This window comes from Chironomus tepperi, unplaced genomic scaffold, assembly GCF_022539635.2.
Source record: "Chironomus tepperi strain 1889 unplaced genomic scaffold, CSIRO-AGI_Ctep_v1 contig_85, whole genome shotgun sequence".
NCBI lineage: Eukaryota > Metazoa > Arthropoda > Insecta > Diptera > Chironomidae > Chironomus > Chironomus tepperi.
Window position 1 is genome coordinate 2645966 of NW_027226207.1, and position 20090 is coordinate 2666055.

The window sequence follows — 20090 nt, forward strand, 5'->3', positions numbered from 1 at the left end:
GCTCTCAAATGCATCCTGAGCTATAATGTGATAATTTTATTGCTATCCATTATATGAAGATTATACTTCCGACAAATTTATGTTTACATTTTCCTGGGTTATGTACATATATATACACACAATTTTTGTTCACTTAACTCGTTTCTATCTTTAGGTTGTTTTGCTTGCTTTCTTTGATTTGATATGGAACTGGATAGCTTAGATGTTTGGAGATTGAGAGGCATTTTGTTGATATATTTTGTAAAGTTTAGGGTTGTGTACCTCAATGAAGGTTTGGATGAATAGGCAAGCTATCCTTTATTCAGTTCTGTGACTAAATTGGTAGAAAATGGTTTCTCAAAGCTGGGACAGATGATCAAGTTTACTACACCTGCCATGGTTAGGATCCGTCAGGAAAAATCATCCTGTAGCTACAAAAGCTTCATGGCGCAGAGCAGTGATGAAAGAATGTCAGCTCAACCTGCTAACAGAGAATTTGTTCAAACTAGATGGCAGAACTAGCAACAGAGTCAGATGGAAAGCATTTTGTTGCACCCTGAGTTCCACATTCGAGCATAGCTATAGTAAATAAGTAAGCAACAGCGTCACTGTAACTTCACAACAAAATTGACACTTCCATACTCATTTTTGCAATATAACTTCCATTTCACTTTCATGTTATAATGTTAGTGTCGAATAACATAAATAAACAACATTTTTATTCGAATATATTCGTATGAAATAAGTATAGGATAATATAAAGATGAATAAAAAAAAAATAAGGAAGATGCTCTGGCATATATGAAAATTTTTATTTCATAAATTTTCATTCTCATCCTGTTGGATTGCTAAATAGAATCGTATTTTATACGAGAATGTACTAGATGTTGTTGAGCAATTTATGCATATTGCTGTAGTTATTTGAGCAACATACAAAACATTTTATACATGGATATATATATTTTTTTTGTGCTCTTCTAGATTGTATACATAATTCGGTCAAATTCATTCTAATCCTTTGGCATTTGAAAACAAAATTGCATTTTCCTTCTTATTTGATTTTTTCTTTTACTGTATCCTTTTCAGAATGCATGAACGACTTTATTTGATGAAATAACAAGAGATATAATAACAACAATAGCCATTTTTTGGGAGAGAAAATATTTTCAAGATTAAATTTCACTCTAAATTATGACAATTGCAATATGCTTTTTCGGTATTTTGCTTCTTGTTACTTTTTGGAATATTTTAAGCAGATTATGTAAAACTTTTGTTGTAGGTGCGTTGAACTTTTTAAGTTTTACTTGATATTACTGCAAATTAGAGGATTGAAAATTGATTTTTAGGAATTTTTTGAGATTTTCATTTTAAATTGTAACTATAGTCGATCTTGCTAACCTCCAACTAGTGCCCAAAATCCCTACAGTCCCTAAAATCCAAAGTTCATTAACCCAAAATCCACTAAACTCCCAAACCAATCAATGCAATTGACTACCACTATTTGTCATCATTAATTATGTCTTATCATTTAATATCCCAACATTAATTCAATCATGTCACATGATTTTTCAATTAATGGCATCAAACGACGAAAAATGTGATTTCTTTACAGTTCTCATGATACACATCAAACTAGTTCAATTCAACCAACAATTGTGTGACTAATGGTGATACAATCTACAATATCATTTCACTTATATTCAATGAACTTGCATTAAAAACTTTTTCTTTTCCTAGACAGTTTGAGCTGCTTTGAAGTGAGTGTTTTGTGTTGTTGAGAGTGATTGGGAGGGCTTTGTTGGATGTTTGACTGTGAGTCCGGCTTTGGTGAGAATGGGACTGTAGTGCGTTAGATGTTGTCCAAAATATTGAGACCAAAGTTTAGTTTAAAGTTAAATCAGGATGATATACTAAAGTAATAGACTATTTTTGGACTATATAATATGCAGGCTTCCGATTTCGGGACTATAACAGAAACATACAATTAACATAACCACAAAACTCTCCCCAAAAAACCACGCTTTGTGCCAAAAACCCAAAAAATCCACCAAACTTCCTCAGCATTTACTCCCTGCTAGAAGTAGAAAAAAAAGCATTTCATTATGTAATGGAAAGTAAAATAAATATTGAATTTTTTTCCATCGCTCTTCTCTTTTATTCTATTTATGTTCTGTTCCATACAGAAAGAAAATCGTAAATTGAATTGCATTGGACTTTCAAAAACGTCGAGGAAAAAAAAGAGCACAAAGAAAGGAAAGAAATCTTTTCTGTTGCCATTTCCTGTTTCATGTACATTAAGTCGAAAAGAAAGGAAAGACTGAATTGACTGGATTGAATGTTTATTTTAAAGCAGCAGCACTTTTAGTGCTCTTTGACTTCAATTGTATCATTGCAGACGATAAATCTTGTTTCGATTTTTTTCTCCCTTCTTCTTCAAATTTATACAGAAAGGAGGAAAAAGTTTTGTTTAAAGCTTTGGCCAATGCTTTGGCACTGAATGATATTAAATTACATTGTGAGCTTTTGGAATGGAAAATGTGAATTTTTTAAGGGAAATTGATTTTAGTCGTTGAGGTATCACATCTATGTGGGTCAATATTGTGCTTTGTAATTTCCTGAAATTTTAGAATTTTCAAGGGTTAAGGACTGCTTCTCAGATTAGACATCAAAAACTATGATATATGGCCACACTTCACTCTGGAATTTTCAAGGAATAATCCTGAATATTTAAACTGACCTCCGAAACACACAGGACATGGAGAAAGCGAAAAATTTGGCATCAAACTGAAGTGACACTAGATTCTACCTGGCTCGGCTCTATGCAAGATTCACGTAGATCTAAGGCCTTCCGGAGAGGGGCTGAGCCAGAAATTTTGTATATATCGACGAAAAATATAAGAAAATTGATGAATTTTTCCAAAAAAGAAAGTATTTTGACCCACATACCTCTCTTCCCTGGACACCCTCTGCTTCTGAGTAACACAACAGTTACAGATTTTTAAATATTCCTACAACCTTGCAGCAACAACAGAAAATTTCAATAAAATTATTAAAATTAAATCTCACCCTAAAAATTCCACATTCATCATTCAATATGACACTCAAAATAAGCAACGTATACAATTAATCAGAATCATAATTTGTATGCAGCATAAAATTTAAATTCCTATTTCAGTACTCATAAGCCATCATAAAAAGCAATTATTCCAAATTTGTGTCAATAATTCTCACATAATTTCAAACTTTTCAAATGAAAATAAATCAAAAAATATAAAGTATAAAACTCTTTATGTAGCTTGTTATAACTTTTTGAGCTCATAAAATTCTCATACAAAAACAGATGAAAAAGCATTGACAGCTTCAAATTTCAATTTTCTCATCAGGTTGTGTTTTTTTTTATTCTGTTCCTTGTCAAGTACATAATCTACTTAGCACAAAAAACTTTTTCATCATCAACGTTGGAAAAATATTTTTCCATTTATTTTGCGTTGTTGCGAATTTATTTTATTTCATCTCTTTCAAGTTCCTTACATTCATGTTCGGATGCTTGCTGAAATTTGATAACTGAAAGTGAATCTTTGATTTATCACAGAGGAATAAAAGGAAGTGTGGGAGGAAGAAAAGAAGAGGAAAATTTTTCATTTAATGAGAATTTTTCTTCCCTTTTTTTTGCACGGCTCATGGATGGGCTTCATTCAGCTTGTTTGCAAATAAATTACATAAAGATAATTTGAAGCAGGATGAAATGCGAGAAAAGTTTTCTTTGAAATGAATTTACATTTTTTTATGATGATGTAAGGTGGGATTAATGTTAAAGTTCATGACCTTTGGTGAGGCATCCATATTAGAGGTGATCTGAAGGAACTTGCTGATAATAAGAAGAATCTAGTAATAAAAATGCTTTAAAATTATGAATGCACTGATCTCAGTTTAGATCATAAACTCTAACTTCACTGTATTCTTAGAATACTCGACTTAACATTCATGTCTTCCGTCCTCCATTCAGATCAATTGACCTTATTTTCCTTCTCCGAACTTCCCCATCTTGATCTGCATCGAAATCCAAAATAATTCTTCATATTTTTACGTTCAATTTCAAAATTCACGAGAAATATAAAGAATAAAGCTGTACGAGGATTGAAAATGGCATTGGAACGAAGAAGCTCGAAAAGCCAGAAGAAATTCATTTACAAGCATTTTTCATCAAATTTATCGGAATCGGAAAATCTTTTTTCGTATTTCACATTTTTCATATTCCTTTTTTTTTTTGTTGCTGTGCTGCTCCACACTCTTCATGGAACATAATTTTTTATACTCCAGCAAATGTGAATCCACACAGTACATCCATAGCAATTTCGCTTCGAGGTTTGTTTTTTGCCATCGCTTTTCTCCTCTCTGTGCTGTTCGTAAATATAAAGCAAAAACAAAAAAATGATTTCCGTTCATGATGAAAAATTCATCATAACATCTCATCTATCTATCTATCTATATTTCCATGCTCGTTGTATATCAGAATCATCCATCAGCATGTAATGCAGTTTTGCTATGGAATTGAAAGATTTTTTATCCAGGACTATAGTTTTGGAAAGCGATGGAGACATTTATGAGGCATTTTGTCTATGTAAATCCTTATATGTAGTTCTAGACTCTCAAAACCAGCTCTAGACCCTCAAATACAGTTGTTTACCCTCAAGAGCATATCTTAACCCTCAAATGCAGTTCAAGAAACTCAAATAAAAATCAAGACCCTAAAATGCAGACCAAGACCCTCAAATGCAGACTGAGACCCTCAAATGCAGTTCTAGACCTTCAATTTGGAACGACTGAGTGCTTCAAGTACAGTGTCAACATTCTTAAGATTGTATCCTTCACAACAAGTAAGTTTCATAAAAACAAGCGCTCCAAAACTCAAAACCTTACTCATATCACTCCCATAACTTCCTCCATACTGCATAACACCGAATTTTTTCAATAAATAAACAGAAATAAACGAAATAAGTGATTAATAGGAGCAGGAAATTAGGAACGAGTGGGCGAATCTCTTGTTTGAAAGCAATGGAATTGAAAAAAAATTTTAATTAACGTAAAAACATTTTTTATCATCTTCAAATTGAAGCCAATAATTTAAAAAATTTATGCATTTTTGCGCTGTGAGTATTGCTTCTCTTTTTTCGCTTCCTAGAAACTTAATTAGCAAATGCTTTTTTATTCATCCATTGTTGAGCTTCTAAAAATTGAAAAAAAATTGTGAAGCAACGAGTGAGAAAATTAATCTGCAAGTGATCTATCTGTAAACAGCAACGATATGAGAGGATTGTTTTAAACTCAGTTTTTTCTTATTTGTGCAGCTAAATGCTTCCTTTCTTTCTTTATTTTTTAAATCATTTCTTCTTCTTGTTCTTCAGTTCTGTTTATCCGCCTTCATCTCTATCTTCCTTCGACTTCTTCTTTTTCAGTCAATCTTTTGCAATGTTTTTCTTCATTGTGGTGCTATTATTAAGTACACTGAGGAGATGATGTTTGTCTCGCTGAGAAACTAAAGGGTTACCAAGGTTGTCGTTCTTGCCGAGAGCTTTAATTAACCCAAGATATTTATATTCTGATTATATTTTTATAATTGCTTCATCTTGACTGTCAAGATTTATCAATAGTTTTCCATGACCACATACCCTTAATTGATGTCTGATGGAAGCTCTGTATCTGACCATTACTCTTACTCACTTAACTTCGCTGGCCGTACAGATCAATTGTATTCTTCAGATGGCACCTAAAGCAAGCTCTACTACTTGCTTCCGTTCTTCCAGGAGAACTTTTGTCGTCCATTCCTTACTATTACATCTATTTTTAGTTCCTCACTAACCAAGCCATCATAGAACAAATTTGTAGCCAGAGCTCGAATTCAACTCGAATCCAATACAAAATTCATTTTGAATCCAGTTCTGGTTATAGGATACCCAACAGGGTATCAAGAAAAATCATCAAAGATTCCTTAAAATCTCTCAGTAATCCCTTAAAAAATTCCAAGTACCAAAATATCTCTCAAATCTCTTTTAAACATATTCTTTTATCATAAATTGACGAATTATTTATAGGGGGCTTTCAATGTTTGACGATGAATGTTTAGTATGATGGAACGAATTAAGAACAATTTTTCTTCCTTTTTTCAATTTTCTTTTTAAACGATAAAATTGAAAAGCGAAAAAGTTCAAAAGTTGAACCCGCAAAATGCTGATTAAAACAACATTTTTATAACTTCACAGTCTTCACATTCAAACAAGATTTTTTTCATCTTTATTTGCATAGCTGAGCATGAAAGATAGTGGCGTATTCAGGAAGGAGCGAAGTTTTAGGGGTTAAAATCTTCTTTTTTTTTGAATTTTCCTAAATTTTTGCAATCCATTCAAAACACTCCCTTAAAAATTCTTGGCTACACCTCTCGTTGAGAATAATATTAGAATGAGGAAAAGGAAGTAGTAGAAATGTCAATATCAATTATATGAAATCTTCTGAGGCTGGTAAATGTTATTTTTTTTCGAGCATTGAGCTGATTTGATGTATGATGATGATGAAAGTGTTTTAAATCTGTTCTTGGAAGATGTTGGAATAATATAGACTGCATGTCTGCAAATATTTTCGTGGGACGAATTTGTTTTCCGATCATTTTGAATTTTGAGCTTATGGAGTGATTCTGAGGATAAAAGATTATTTTTAACTATTTTATTTTAAGCTAGAATTGAAATTATTATAGAAAAATTATTTATTTACCTGCCATTGCTATGCATTTAGCACCATTATAATTTTAGCATTAAATGTCCACCCACAAAAATCAGAAAGCAGCTCCATTCTTCTGTTCATTAACAAAATTTATAAATCATCAAACAATTAAAAAGGCGCTTATATTAATAATGTAAAACAAAATCACATAAAATGAACAAATTCTCTGTATTTCCACAGGACATCAAACAGTCGATAGAATTATAATTAATTTCCATAATGTCCATTTGAATTTTGAATTTTCATAATGATTTTTCTGTGAATTTTAGGAATGTTTTCATTGATGTTGTGGGATTTCCTTTGACGCTATCGGTTAAGAATTGTTCTAGCATGAATGAATGCATAATGTGTTAGTAACTTTTTAATTCTGACTTATTAGATGGTTTATGAACGTGTAAGCAACTTAAGAACAGATTTTCAAAATAATGCTGTTAATACAGACAGTGTTGGTGATTATTGATCGGTCTTAACAGTAGAGTCAGCCTCATTTGTAATATAAGAATGGTCAGGGATTACAACTAATATGTACAAAGACTAATTAATTGCTTAAATGCTGTGAAATTATATAAAAATGTCATTCAAAACTTCAAAACTTCCCCAACAAAATCAACAAAGGAATCCTCATTCATATCCATAAAAATAACCCATTTTCAAATTCATTCGTCGCCGAAACGAAAACTGCAAGCGGCCACTGATAGTAATGTCATATTGCAGTAATATAAAATTAAGCCACATAAAGAGCTTTGAAATTAACACAAACATATGCACACAAGCAGCACACATGAAAGAAAATATTCATTTTTCAATTTTCCATAAATTAGCTCCATACATTATTCTATCAGCGAAAAATTATCGAGTTCTACGAACTAGAAAGCCTCAGAAATGAAATATAATTTTTGCGAGGACTATAGTAGTTGGAGGATAGAACCAAAAAATATGAAACACACAAAACAGCAAAATTGCAGTACGGAGTGAGAAATGAAAATTTATAATCTAGTTGTAGCTTATTGATGAGATTTTCGCGGAATATTCTGCATGCATGTGTATGAGTGTATGTAGGGATATTTCTACATTCATATATACATGCCAACAAAGCAATGCCATTTATGTGCGAAATTATTTTCATGAATATAAAAATAATGCAGCATAATGTAAAAATTTAATATTTATGAACGTCGAAATGTGTGAGCAGGAGCGTATGCTATTTGCGGTGTATCCTCGATTCCTTTTCGTTGGTGGCGCTATAAAAATATTATTATTATTTTCTATATTTTATATATTTTTGTGTGTGCCATTGTGGGTGTGTTTTATTAAACCTTAAATATCTAATTTACTCATGTATTTCTATGCTGGTTGGATTAATTCCGGAAGTTATGGTTTTCTTAATTTTGAAAAATTATTCTTGTGCTTCCTTTTTAGATTTTTAATTAAAAATTGCATAATATTCAAATAAATATTCTAATTCCAAAAGGGGGTAGGGATATGCTGACCATTTTATTTGCAATCTATAATCTATTTCAATATACCTAGAATAATAAATGGTTCCAATATTTAGTAAAATATAAAAAAAAATTTATTTGACATTTTCATCCAGCTTTTAGTTCTATAAACAATACATCAAATTCCCACTCATCTCTGTTCCGATGAAAGATTGAAAGAATCCCAAGCACTCTATCAATAAATCTCAGCAAGCACAAAAAATTGCGATACACACAAAAAAGTGTGAACATTTTCATTTGAAAAAAAAGTTTCACTTCCTCATTCATCGTGCACGTAAAGGAAAATGAAAAGAGCAATGAAATTCCTGTGTGTAGAGCGATGATAAAAAAAAAATCAACGAACTTTACTCTTTGAATTTTTGTGTGTGCTTCCATTTCCTCCTTTTTGTGTGTCGGACTTTTAAAAATATTTTTTTCCCCCTACATTCCAGCATTGTCATTGCTATGACTAGTGCAGCCTAAAATAAATATCCGGTATGTGTTATATTTACATTCTAGTAGGCACACAAAAGTGGGAATATATCTGTGTATTTATAAGAATGAAAATTGTATCGTAAAAATAAAAATAATGGTTGGGTGTTTGGATGAGAAAATGTGGATTTGGACTAGCTTTGAATATTTCAATTCTATATCCAACATGAGAAGCTCAAATGATTTTAAAGGGAATAATTATAGTACTCTTATGACTGTTAGTAGCCTAGTTTGCATTTACATAGCATTACTGACTTACTAACTGGAACCATGCTGCGATGTGGAGCTTTGACTACTACAAAAGGTTTTCCATCTGACTCTTAGGCTGACCTTAGCACAAATTATCCATTTTTACATCTAACTGACGTTCTCTTTGCATAGAATTTCTAAGTTAAGTTGTAAGGTCCTATCCTGCATTGCAGCTAGCTCAGATACCATCTGAGACACGTCATAGATCACAATTGATCTAAAAGGTCAGCGAAGAAAGTAAGTAAGCAGTGACCTGAAACTAAACGGCTAATAACTTCCTATATCTTCAACAAAAAAACTCATTTTTCATCCATTGACCCAAAAAAATCTAAATTCTATAGCTTTAAAACAAAAGAGCTTTCATTTCATTTACATTGACTCTACACACTCATGAGAAGCAGAAAAAAAACGTAAAATTCACAGAATAAAAAAACTTCCGGACTAGAAATAAACAACAAAATAGAAAGAGGAAAAGTGGCAGCAGAAAAGGGAAAAAAGCAGCACAAATCAATTTATTTCAATCAATTTGTCAAGCACTTGCCTTTCCATTTTCGACATTCAATGTGTGCTGCTCCGTGTTTTCATGCTTGTGCTTTTATTTTTATATTGAACATTGATGTCCTATTTTTTTTTTTCATTTTTATATATATCGTCAATGTGTACATTTGTGTACCTTTATAATCAATTTTCTCGAGTCCCTGTCACAATACACAGCACTATGATTCCTTTGATAAAAATTGAACAGGATGAACATGAGTGTGTAGATTTGTTTGTTTTATGTCAATATTGATTGAATTTTTTTTTTCAATTTGGTCTTGTGGGTGTTGAAAGACATCTTATGAGATTGATGCTTTATCTACTTTTTAACTGTTTTGTTATGGGATTATTTTTGAGAGAATTTGTCGATAGTTTATGATTAAAGGCGATATTATAAGCTGTGCAGCTATAGTGATTGAATTTTTAAAAATCATGAATCAGAGCCTATCAAAAGTCTTCGAAGTCTACAGACTTGTTCAATGACAATGGCTTTTAAGTGGCTACTGAGTGATGACAAAGTGATTGCCAATGACAAGCATGTCTCATTATACTAACGACTTGACTGTTAAGTAAACAACATTTTAGTGTAGCCTAACGGATCAGTTTTATGATCAGTATTGAATCTGAAACCACAGGTAAATTCCCAAGATTACACTCAGAACCTAAATAAGTAAGTAAAAATATTTATTAAACCGTACTGGCTGGAAGAGATTACAATTTACAATATTCTTTAATTTTGCTTTTCATATCCGAAAATTTAAGAGAACAATCACTATTAGCACAAAAGTTACTGTCAATGCAGTCATTTCCTTTCAGGTACACAATCTTTAACTTATCCAGATCGTCAAATATCGTCGAACTCAAAATTTTTAAGTTATTTCCATCCAGCCAAATAGTTTCAAGTTTCTTATTTTTAATAAAATAGTCGCCATCAAGTTCCTGGAGTTTATTGTCTGATAATGAAATTTCTTGGATTTCTGGCATGTTTTGGAATATCTCCTTTGGTAAAAAGTTGATTTGGTTCCTGTCAAGGTTAATGTGCCTCAAATTTCCTAAACTCTTAAATACATCTTCGTCGATGAAATTCAATTGATTTGATTGTAAATAAAGGTACTTTAATTTGGTCAGATCCTTAAATACATCAGTGGACATGTAAGATATTTGATTATCTTTCAATGTTAAGTACTGCAACTCCACAAGATTCTCGAAATTTTGGTATTTTATTCCTTTTAATGCTAAACTAGCTCCGTCATAAGCAACAAGATTTGGAAACTTTTCATGAACTTTTATAGGCAGATACTCGATATGCTTGTTAACTTCAAAGTAAAATCCTTTGACACATTTGCTTTCTTTAGCTAGAACTTCCGTGTTTTTTGTTGAAATCACTTCATCTGATTTTATAGTAAAAGTTGTAAGATCGATGTCTAGTTTTGCCCATTTTGTCTCTTTGTTATATCCTTCGATTGGCTTGTCAGCTGTTATTCTGTTGATATTTGTAGATAGTAGGATTATAGCAATGATGTGAAGAATCCTAAAAGTATAGAAATTATTAATAAAATTATATGCCCTCAAGTATCCAAAATAAGCAGCTTTTTAGATGATTAGTTATAAGTCTAGTATTAGGATCAACCATTATGACATTAGACGTCCTTAGAACTACTAGACATGCAGATAGTCAATTAGCCTGTCTATTCAGCATTCCAGCCATTTCTGTTGATCAAAATCTCATTAAATCTATGATTATTCTACTCACGATTTCATCGTTGATTTTTAATATAAAGTCATTAACAATATTCAATGTTGTCTTCAATGATCTTCACTAACAACTGAATAAATAATTTAAGTATAGAAGTTTTTGTTTAGATCGTGTTAAAAACTTGTTTATATTCATTTAAAATAAGTAAGATGAGCACGCTGATAACTTCACTTTGTCAACTTAATATTCACAATTTCTCTTTATTTCTTTTTTTAATTCTAAAATTTTTGGAGTACATAAATCATATTCAGTAACCTCGAAAAGCCTATCAATACAATTATTGCCAGTAAAATTAGCTACAACAAGGTACTTAAGCTGATCAAACATTGTTGGACTTAAGATATGAATTTTATTATTTTGCAGCCAAATTCGTTCAAGCTTAAAGTTGTTTGCAAAATGTCCATCTTCAAGTGACTGCAAAACATTATCTGACATTGATATGTTTCGAAGTTCCTTCAAATTTTCAAACGATGTCGGTGAAATATATGAAATTTCATTATATCCAATGTTAAGGTATCTTAAACTGACAAGATTTTGAAAAGTCAAATCATTTATAGCTTGAACTTTATTCATCCGCAGTTCCAAATGTTTAAGATTCGATAAATCCTTGAAAGTATCTTTTGGAATGTGCGATATCTCGTTAGATGCCAATGACACTAGTTGAAGTTCCACAAGATGTTGAAAATTCTCATATTTTATCTCTTTCACAGCACAACTAAACGCTTGAAAAACATTCAAATTTGGTAACTTTTTATAAATTTTTATCGGCAAAAATTCGATGTTTTTATTATTTCGGAAGTTGATTCCTTTAATAAATTCACTTGGTTTTGCAGAAATTTCAGTATTTTTTGATGAAATTTCAACATTTTTGTTGATCCACCAAGTCCACAGTTTAATATCTAATGGGTACCAGTAAGTATCATCAAAATCACCATCAATTAAATTTCCACAAGTGACTTCTTTAAGTGTTAAGGCAAAAAGAATGGTGACTATAAAAATTGCAGATCTATCAATCAAAAAAATCTTGTTAATTTTGAAAAAACTTGACAAAATATTCAACTTACCTCTTCATTTTGCTGCTCAACATCTGACTATCAATCTGTGTTTTCTATGTCTATTGACTGATTGAGAATCAGAGAGCAGGTCTCATAATTTGAGATGATAAGAGATTTGAATAAATTATCGTCAATAAAATTAACATTTTTGAGAGTTTAATATTCATTTTATACTTAGTTACGGGACATACTAGAGACAAGTGATGTGCAACCTTTTAGTTTTTGCGGCATTTCGGTGGTAAGCTTTGATCAATGCGGGAAAGAGTGCCGCGGCACACATGATCTCCACTACTAGACTATAAATAGAAAGGAATGATGCGTTGCTTTAAATCTGAAATTTGACCATTGTCTGTCAAGTTAGATACACGGTTGACCAATTACAGTCTATTCTCCTCAGATTATCAAAAATTAAACAGTATTTCTCATAATTTCAACATGAAGTTCTGATTTTATTCTTCAATTCTGCAAACTTACTAGTATGATAATATCCATCAATACATATATTATGCTGAACATCAACATATTTCAAACTTTGAATATTGTCAAACATTGTCGAGCTCAAAAATTTAATTTTATTGCTTTTCAGCCATATTTCCTCCAGTTTTTGATTATTGCTGAAAGTATTGGCATCCAAAGTTGAAAGAGAATTTCCACTCAAGTAGATTTTTTCAAGTTGGGTCAATTTTTCAAATGCATTTTTTGATATGGAAGTTATTTCATTTTTGTCGAGATCGAGTTTCTTTAAGCTTTGCAGATTTCTAAAAACACGATCGTCAATCGTCTTGATTTGATTGTTGTCCATAAGCAAAAATTTCAAATTTAATAAATTCTTGAATGAATCTTTTGGAATATCCGAGATTTTATTACTTTGCAGCACAAGGATTTGAAGTTTGAATAAATTTTCAAAATTTTCATATCTAATTTCTTTAATAGCTGAGTTATATGCACTGTATCCTACCAAATTTGGGAATTTTTCATACACTTTCACTGGTAAATATTCTATGTTCTTAATATGCGTAATCTCCAATGCTTTAATGCATGTTCCTTTTGCAAATATTTCGGCATACGGAGTTGACACTTCTGAATAAGAATTTGCCTTAAATGTCCATAATCGCATGTCAATATCTCCCCAGTTCGAATCATAATAATATCCAGTAATGACTTCAGAAGATGATGTCAAGTCACATAGTGCAGTCAAAAGTATCAAGCTGGAATGACAAATATGAGTTAAAGCATAACAATTGAATTTTTTTAAAAATTGTCTTACTTTATTATTGTTTTAATCATTTTGGATATTTAATCACCAATATTTTGAACATTTTGTCTTCAATCCTCTCCAAATACTAATGAAGTCTCAGAGAGTTAGTTAAGATTTGAGAATAATTTTGAATATGGAACAGGTTTTAAGTCTATGAATATTTGATTTATTTTTATAACAAGTTGGATACTATTTCTAATAGTTTAAGACCAAAAAAGCATGTAAGGGTCGTTCACTTATTATGTTACGTATGCTTTTACAAAATTGAAGACCCTCTTCCTAATAAAAGCAAACGAAATAAGTGAAGAACCTCTGCATTAGTTCATAAATTGAGTTTATCTCAAGTCGACGCAAAGTCGATTAGGTTTGAGTCAAGTCGAGTCGACCTCTTTTAAGCTGTCCTGATTTGAGTCTAGCCGGCTTCAAGTGTGTCGACTATGAGCTCTGATAAATTTTATTTTAACTTATAATACTGTAAGTAGTCGAAGAAATATACCTTGATTTTCATTATGTTGCCTCACTTATCCCAGCAACATATCTGTGCCACCAACAAATATTACAGCACTTCAAAAAGCCTTTTAATCAAGATGAAGATACCAGACATACAAAATCATATTAAAGAAATGTTTTAAAAATTATTAAAATTTATTTATTTCCTCGAAAATTCTTTGTTGATGCCAAAAGCAATCAAAATGAAATAAAATAACAAAAAAAAGTAACAAAAACTGAATGAAAAAGACACAAAATAAAGGTTTTTTTCGTGAATGAATACCACGCGCACGGCAAGAACCTCATGAATAAAAAAATCCCTAAAGTGAAAGCCACAATCGCAAGAATATAAAAAATAAAACTTTACGGGTGATGCTGGGGAGAAGAAGAGCAAGAGAGGAGGAAAAAAAAAGTCAAGAGCAGTAAAAGCTTTTATAGCAATTGCCTTTATCATTTAACCATTGAATTTAAGCAGCTCCAGCTGAATGTAAAAAAGCACTTTTTGCCAACGGCTTTTCGTTTCGAGGGGTAGATAAACATAAATAAAATGCGAATTTATTTTGCAGCTATTGTCAGTGAATTCTATAGCTAACATTCATAATAAAAAAAAATGTACTGAACACATAGAATTTGTGATGTTTTCAACAGAGGACATGAATGGAGGATGGTAAGGTAAGAGAAAAGTTTACAACAAAAAACAAAAGCAAAAAAATGAGGGAAACAAAGAAGAACAGCAAATAAAGATAGACAGGAGTACACAGAGTCGTGGATAGTATCATCATTTATTTTTTATTTGCTCTGCTTTCATGGATTTTTGGAGCTATTGAAGTATTTGCTTCACTTTGACTGGTATAGCTGGCTTTCAATTTTGACTAGGACAACAGGCTGAAGTGAACACGATTCTATGGGAAGGACATGTTATTCGAAGACCTGAAGTGACAAAAGATCACGTGAGCATCTCAAGGACTCATGGAACATAGAGACAGTATTGGAATTAGAATCTGGAATTAGCAATCGATGCTCAGTGATAGAGCTAGTTTTAGGCACCATATAATGGTGGCCGTGGATCTCAATTGATCTGTGCTAGTTATGGAAGCATTAGGACAATCTAGAACACCAGATTTTATTGGTAATTTGCTTCAACAGCCAATTAAGAGCATCAAATGTCAAGCAATCATAAAATGCTCTTTAAATTTCATAAAAGCGCTTCCAAATCTCCACATCTCTAATTTCCTACTTCCATTTATTTATCATCATACATAAAATTTTCACGATAAATTCATTGTCACTTTGAAATCATTGAAATGGGTTTTATGTGTCCATATATATAGGTAATATAAAGAATTTATAGAACCACACTTAACATTTTTTTACGACACACAATCAAATGATTTATCTCTGATTTTTCACTATAAAATGTCAATGAGACTAGAAGTGCAGAGTAGAACGCGTGTGTGTGTAAAAAGGAATGAAGAGGATCGTAGGAAGAAGCAACATACGGTCATTGTGATCAATCAATCAATCAAACAGATTGATTTGATCCTGGATCAATAGATTCCCTTCACTTCTTATTGTTCCCTTTCTCCCTACACTTTAATAATTTTGTTTGACTATAAATATCATATTTTATTTATAAAAATAATTTAATGATGCTATTTATGACAATATTTTTATGATTGATAATCCATGAAGTTCTCAATCACTCAATGACAATAGATAGTGATGAATTTTTGTACAGATGTTGTTGATGCTTCATTAATTTTTAATAATTTATGAGCTGATTAAATTATGTCTGTTTTCCATTATAACTACATTAATGAGAACATTTTAAGAGGATTTTATTTGAATTTTTGGTAATTTATTATCAGAAATTTCAGACTTTTATGTTTACTGTTCTATTTTTAGAGATAAAATATAATTATTTGATGATGACTTTTTCTGTTAATATTTTATTCTAAATAAAAGGCATACAATTCTGGATTCTGACTGTTTTTTCTGGAATTATTAGGAAAATCATCTTCATTTGTAATTTGACTTAATGACGCTATACAGTTTTAAGTAGTTTTTAATACTTACTTACCTTGCTAGCCGTACATATCAATTGTAATCCATGCCCTCCCATAGATGTCCCTTAAAACTTGCTCTATCACTAACTACCGCTTGCCAATTCTTAATTCCAAAAGCAATATTGTGTCGATCGACAGTTTTCTACTATGAGTCCTTTGAACATCCACTTATAGCGCTCCTTAGAACTTATCAACTAGTAAGATCCCAAAAATATTTTTAAAAATCTTCGAAACGCATACCAGAAAATGTGACTTTCACTTATTTCATTACAAATTAACATTACTCAAAAGTGAACATCACTTAGCTAATTCTTTTCTTTAAATCGACCTCCCTTCCTCTCGCTTTGAACGTAATGAACGAATGACTCCAAAGAAATCTAAAGAAAACTTAAATATATGTCATACTTTAATATAATACCAGAAAAAGAAGTCTTTAATCTTGATTTATTCTTATTTACTTCAATGGGATTCCCCGTGATTCACCATATCTCCATAACATTGATATGCGACTGTACACAACTTTAAAAGTATATTTCAAAGAGAATCTTGTTTTGCAGTGAGAAAATGTTAACAAGTTATGAAACTAATATTTCTTTCTTTATATACTTATAGTCTCTGCATAGAAAATGTAAACAACCAGTTTTTTTTATGAGAAATTAATTGAGTAAACTATAGAAAAAATAGAGAAAATACTCAACTCTATGATAAGTATCAGATTCTCTTCTAAGACACTGAGAAAATGAGTTAGGAAGAATTTTGAGAAGTTGGGAACAGAAAGCATTTTCTTGAATTTTTTGAAGTTATGCCTTTAAAGTGAGACATGGTCGAAATTAAGGAATAAACGAGTATCAAAATCTCATAAAAATCGACTCATGAGTATTACAGCTTTATCACAGCTCAGACACTCATCTCAACAGTTATCAATCGAGTATCTAAACCTTGAACTTTATCTCCTAAGAATGATTTACTTTCCATCTGGTTCATTGTCCAAAAACTGCATTTTTAGAAACATTCTGACTTTTCATATCAACAATCTTTACCAACTGCTGCGTCTCTACACAACCAATCCATTAACACTATGGTCTTCCTCAATATATCAAGCCATTCTTTATATACCAAAAGATTATAAATTATCAAATACCAAACAATCCACAAGATACAAAATGTGTCAAAGAAAATTAAATTTAAAAATAAATCACGTTCAATTCCAAGAAATACTAAGTAGTATCACTAAAACTTGTACGTATTAGCATCAATCAGAGCATTTGATACCAGAGAGAGAGAGTGAGAGACGTTTTGAATGTATATGCTGTTACAAGCTTTATAACTGGTTTCCAATTTGCACTTTATTGTCTCTCGATATTCCGATACTTTTTTAGTGAGTTTCTTTTTAAGAACTTATTCTCAGTTTGGACTGTTAAGGTGTTAGAAGTAAATATTAACAAAAATGCTGTGCTGGAGAGAATTTCTTGGGATGTTGATACTGTTTGATATCGGATGGATAAGTTCTGGTAAGAATGGAATTTTTTTGTGAAGAATATTGATAAACAGTTGTAGATTTTACGCGCAAAAAGTTATATTAATGTCCATTTAATTAATAGTCGTAGATACTTTTCCGTATATTTTTGTTCCTACTCACATGACACTTAAATATTCTAATAATTTCTTAATTTTCAGCTCCAACACTTTGTCTTCTCCCCGACTCATTTAACAAAGGTCATTGCGTAGCTACAAAAGAGTGCACTTCCGTAAATTTAACAGATAGTATAATTTCACCAGATGTATTTGAAGACTTCACAAAACGAAGAGAAAGTTGTGCTGCATTTGGACCGAAATTAGTTTGCTGTGAATTACAAAAATACATCACTCATCTCGATCCTGTAACAATGAAGAGCCCAATGCCTGTTCAAACGTCAGCCAGTACTGTATCGATTACAACCCCGACCACAATCATTCAAACAACAGCAGAAAGTACGACACAAAGAATAGAAACACCAGAAGTGCTTGAACAAAAAATTGAGCTAGATGATATTACAAAACATAAAAATTTTAAACTTTTTGATCCTAAAAGTTGTGGAAAGTCGTTTTTAAAAAGAGTTGCTAATGGTAAGTAAACTAATCGAATTTTAAGGCAGTTGAAATTTAGCTAAAACCTAAAGCGTCATCTAAGTAAAGAGAATTACCACACGTCAAGCATATCATACGTGATTAGTAAAAGCATAAGCTTAGAGTTCAACGTCAATTCGGATTTTCCCATATTTAACTTAGAAAAGCCATGTGGAGTTCAAAGACTTATTAGAAAAAGTTAACTGATCATGTGTTTTAAGTTTTGATGTAATGCTGCTGTCCGAATTGTATGCCATGGCTTACAGTTTATATTCTATTATATCCAATCTTATATTTAAAACAGCTCAAAATTGTATTTTACAGGAGACGATGCTGAAGTACTTGAATTTCCTTGGATTGTTCGTTTCAAGTATCAAGGAAAACGAAGACCCCATTATGGATGTGCAGGCACACTAATTTCAGGTAAGTTAACAGTTCAAAGTCTCATTAAAGTTCATGAAAATCATATTTATGCTTTATTTCAGAATATTATGTACTTACAGCTGCTCATTGTATTTTAACAAATGATAATATGTAAATATTTCATACAAGACTTCAAGCTCTGATTCACTAGATTTTAATTCTTCATTTTCAGAACAATGATTCGTCTCGGTGAATACAACGAGACATCTATTGTGGATTGTAATGAAGATATGCAATGTGCAGATCCTGTACAAGATGTAGAAGTTGCATCCATGATGACACATCCGAATTGTAACTATAAACTACATTACTCATGTTCCTTTAATTGTGTTCCAACTTTGAATTCCAGATGATCCAGTTAAAGTTATGAATGACATCGGATTAGTTCGTTTAGCAAAGCCTGCAAAACTTAGTCAAAATAACATCAATACAATCTGTTTACCATTAGAAGAAGTGTCTACAAAAAAATTAGGTCCAAATTATCAAGTGATTGGATGGGGAGCAACAGAAAATACCACATCGTATCCAATCCTACAAAAAGCTTATGTTCCACCAGTATCCATAAGTGAATGCGAGCAAAAGTTTGCTGCAATCAAGAAATTAAGTTTAAGTGATAATCAGATATGTGCAGGAGGTGTAGGTAAGCATATGAAGTGAACAGAATGGATAAAAATACGGTTTAACTAGTTGTGGGTCAGTTGATGTCTAGCTCTAATGTATTTTTGTCCATTCGGGTATTGATGACATGAGATAAGTCAAAAAGGGATCTGTGAGGTTTACATCACAGGTCCAAAAATTGAAAATACTGAATATATCAAATATTTTCTTCAATTTCAGCTCTAATTGATGCATGCAGAGGTAAATACTCTCAATTCTATAAATCACTCATAGTCTCTTAATTTCCTAAAATTCAACAGGTGACTCCGGAGGTCCACTTCAAGCTCCAGGCAAAGTAAATAAAATGATTCGAGTTGTACAATACGGAATTGTTTCATACGGAGTCAAAACATGCGGTGAAGAAAGTTATCCTGGAATTTATACAAATGTACAAAGTTATCTGACCTGGATACTTGACAACATGTCCTGAATTTACTTCAAATGACATTATAGAGCAGATTAGATAAGAAAATTTTTTATTGTTGAATCTAAAATAAAAATTGGAACTAAAAAACCTTTAAATTTGATGTCTGTCCACTTATCTGGAAATAGAGAATTTTTCCAATATCGTTTATGGCATTTTTATGGCTATTTTTAAGGATTCAAGGAAGAAAAAGGGGAGAAAATCGTTTATTTCTGCGGGAATTTATCCAATTCAAATGAGAAGAAAATTTTCATGAACAAAGGCTATTCATAAATATCATATTTTTGGTTCCTTCTTCTTATTTCGAATATCTGATAAGGATCATAAATTCAATAAAATGACATCCC

General features: G+C 31.5%; 1 protein-coding gene and 1 long non-coding RNA gene across 2 annotated transcripts; one reads left to right on the forward strand and one right to left on the reverse strand.

Annotated features, from left to right (window-relative positions):
* Window positions 1-13627: 13627 nt before the first annotated feature.
* LOC139086549 (uncharacterized) lies at window positions 13628-17686 on the reverse strand. The gene is made up of 3 exons (XR_011544032.1): window positions 16592-17686; window positions 16144-16520; window positions 13628-16062 (listed from the first exon to the last, which is right to left on the reverse strand). It is a non-coding gene; the product is annotated as an uncharacterized lncRNA (long non-coding RNA).
* LOC139086548 (phenoloxidase-activating factor 3-like) lies at window positions 17517-19841 on the forward strand. Its single transcript, XM_070635014.1, has 8 exons — window positions 17517-17644; window positions 17811-18239; window positions 18564-18662; window positions 18725-18773; window positions 18835-18953; window positions 19012-19302; window positions 19500-19520; window positions 19580-19841. Exons 1-8 carry the CDS (start codon window positions 17581-17583, stop codon window positions 19747-19749), a joined length of 1242 nt encoding a protein of 413 aa, XP_070491115.1. The 5' UTR covers window positions 17517-17580; the 3' UTR covers window positions 19750-19841.
* The last annotated feature ends 249 nt before the right edge of the window (window positions 19842-20090 follow it).

Coding starts and splice junctions, on each gene's coding strand:
- LOC139086548 (XM_070635014.1), top strand. CDS start 17,581: ATGCTGTGCTGGAGAGAATTTCTTGGGATGTTGATACTGTTTGATATC. Junction 18,663..18,724: donor TGCAGGCACACTAATTTCAG/GTAAGTTAACAG, acceptor GCTTTATTTCAG/AATATTATGTACTTACAGCT. Junction 19,303..19,499: donor GATATGTGCAGGAGGTGTAG/GTAAGCATATGA, acceptor CTTCAATTTCAG/CTCTAATTGATGCATGCAGA.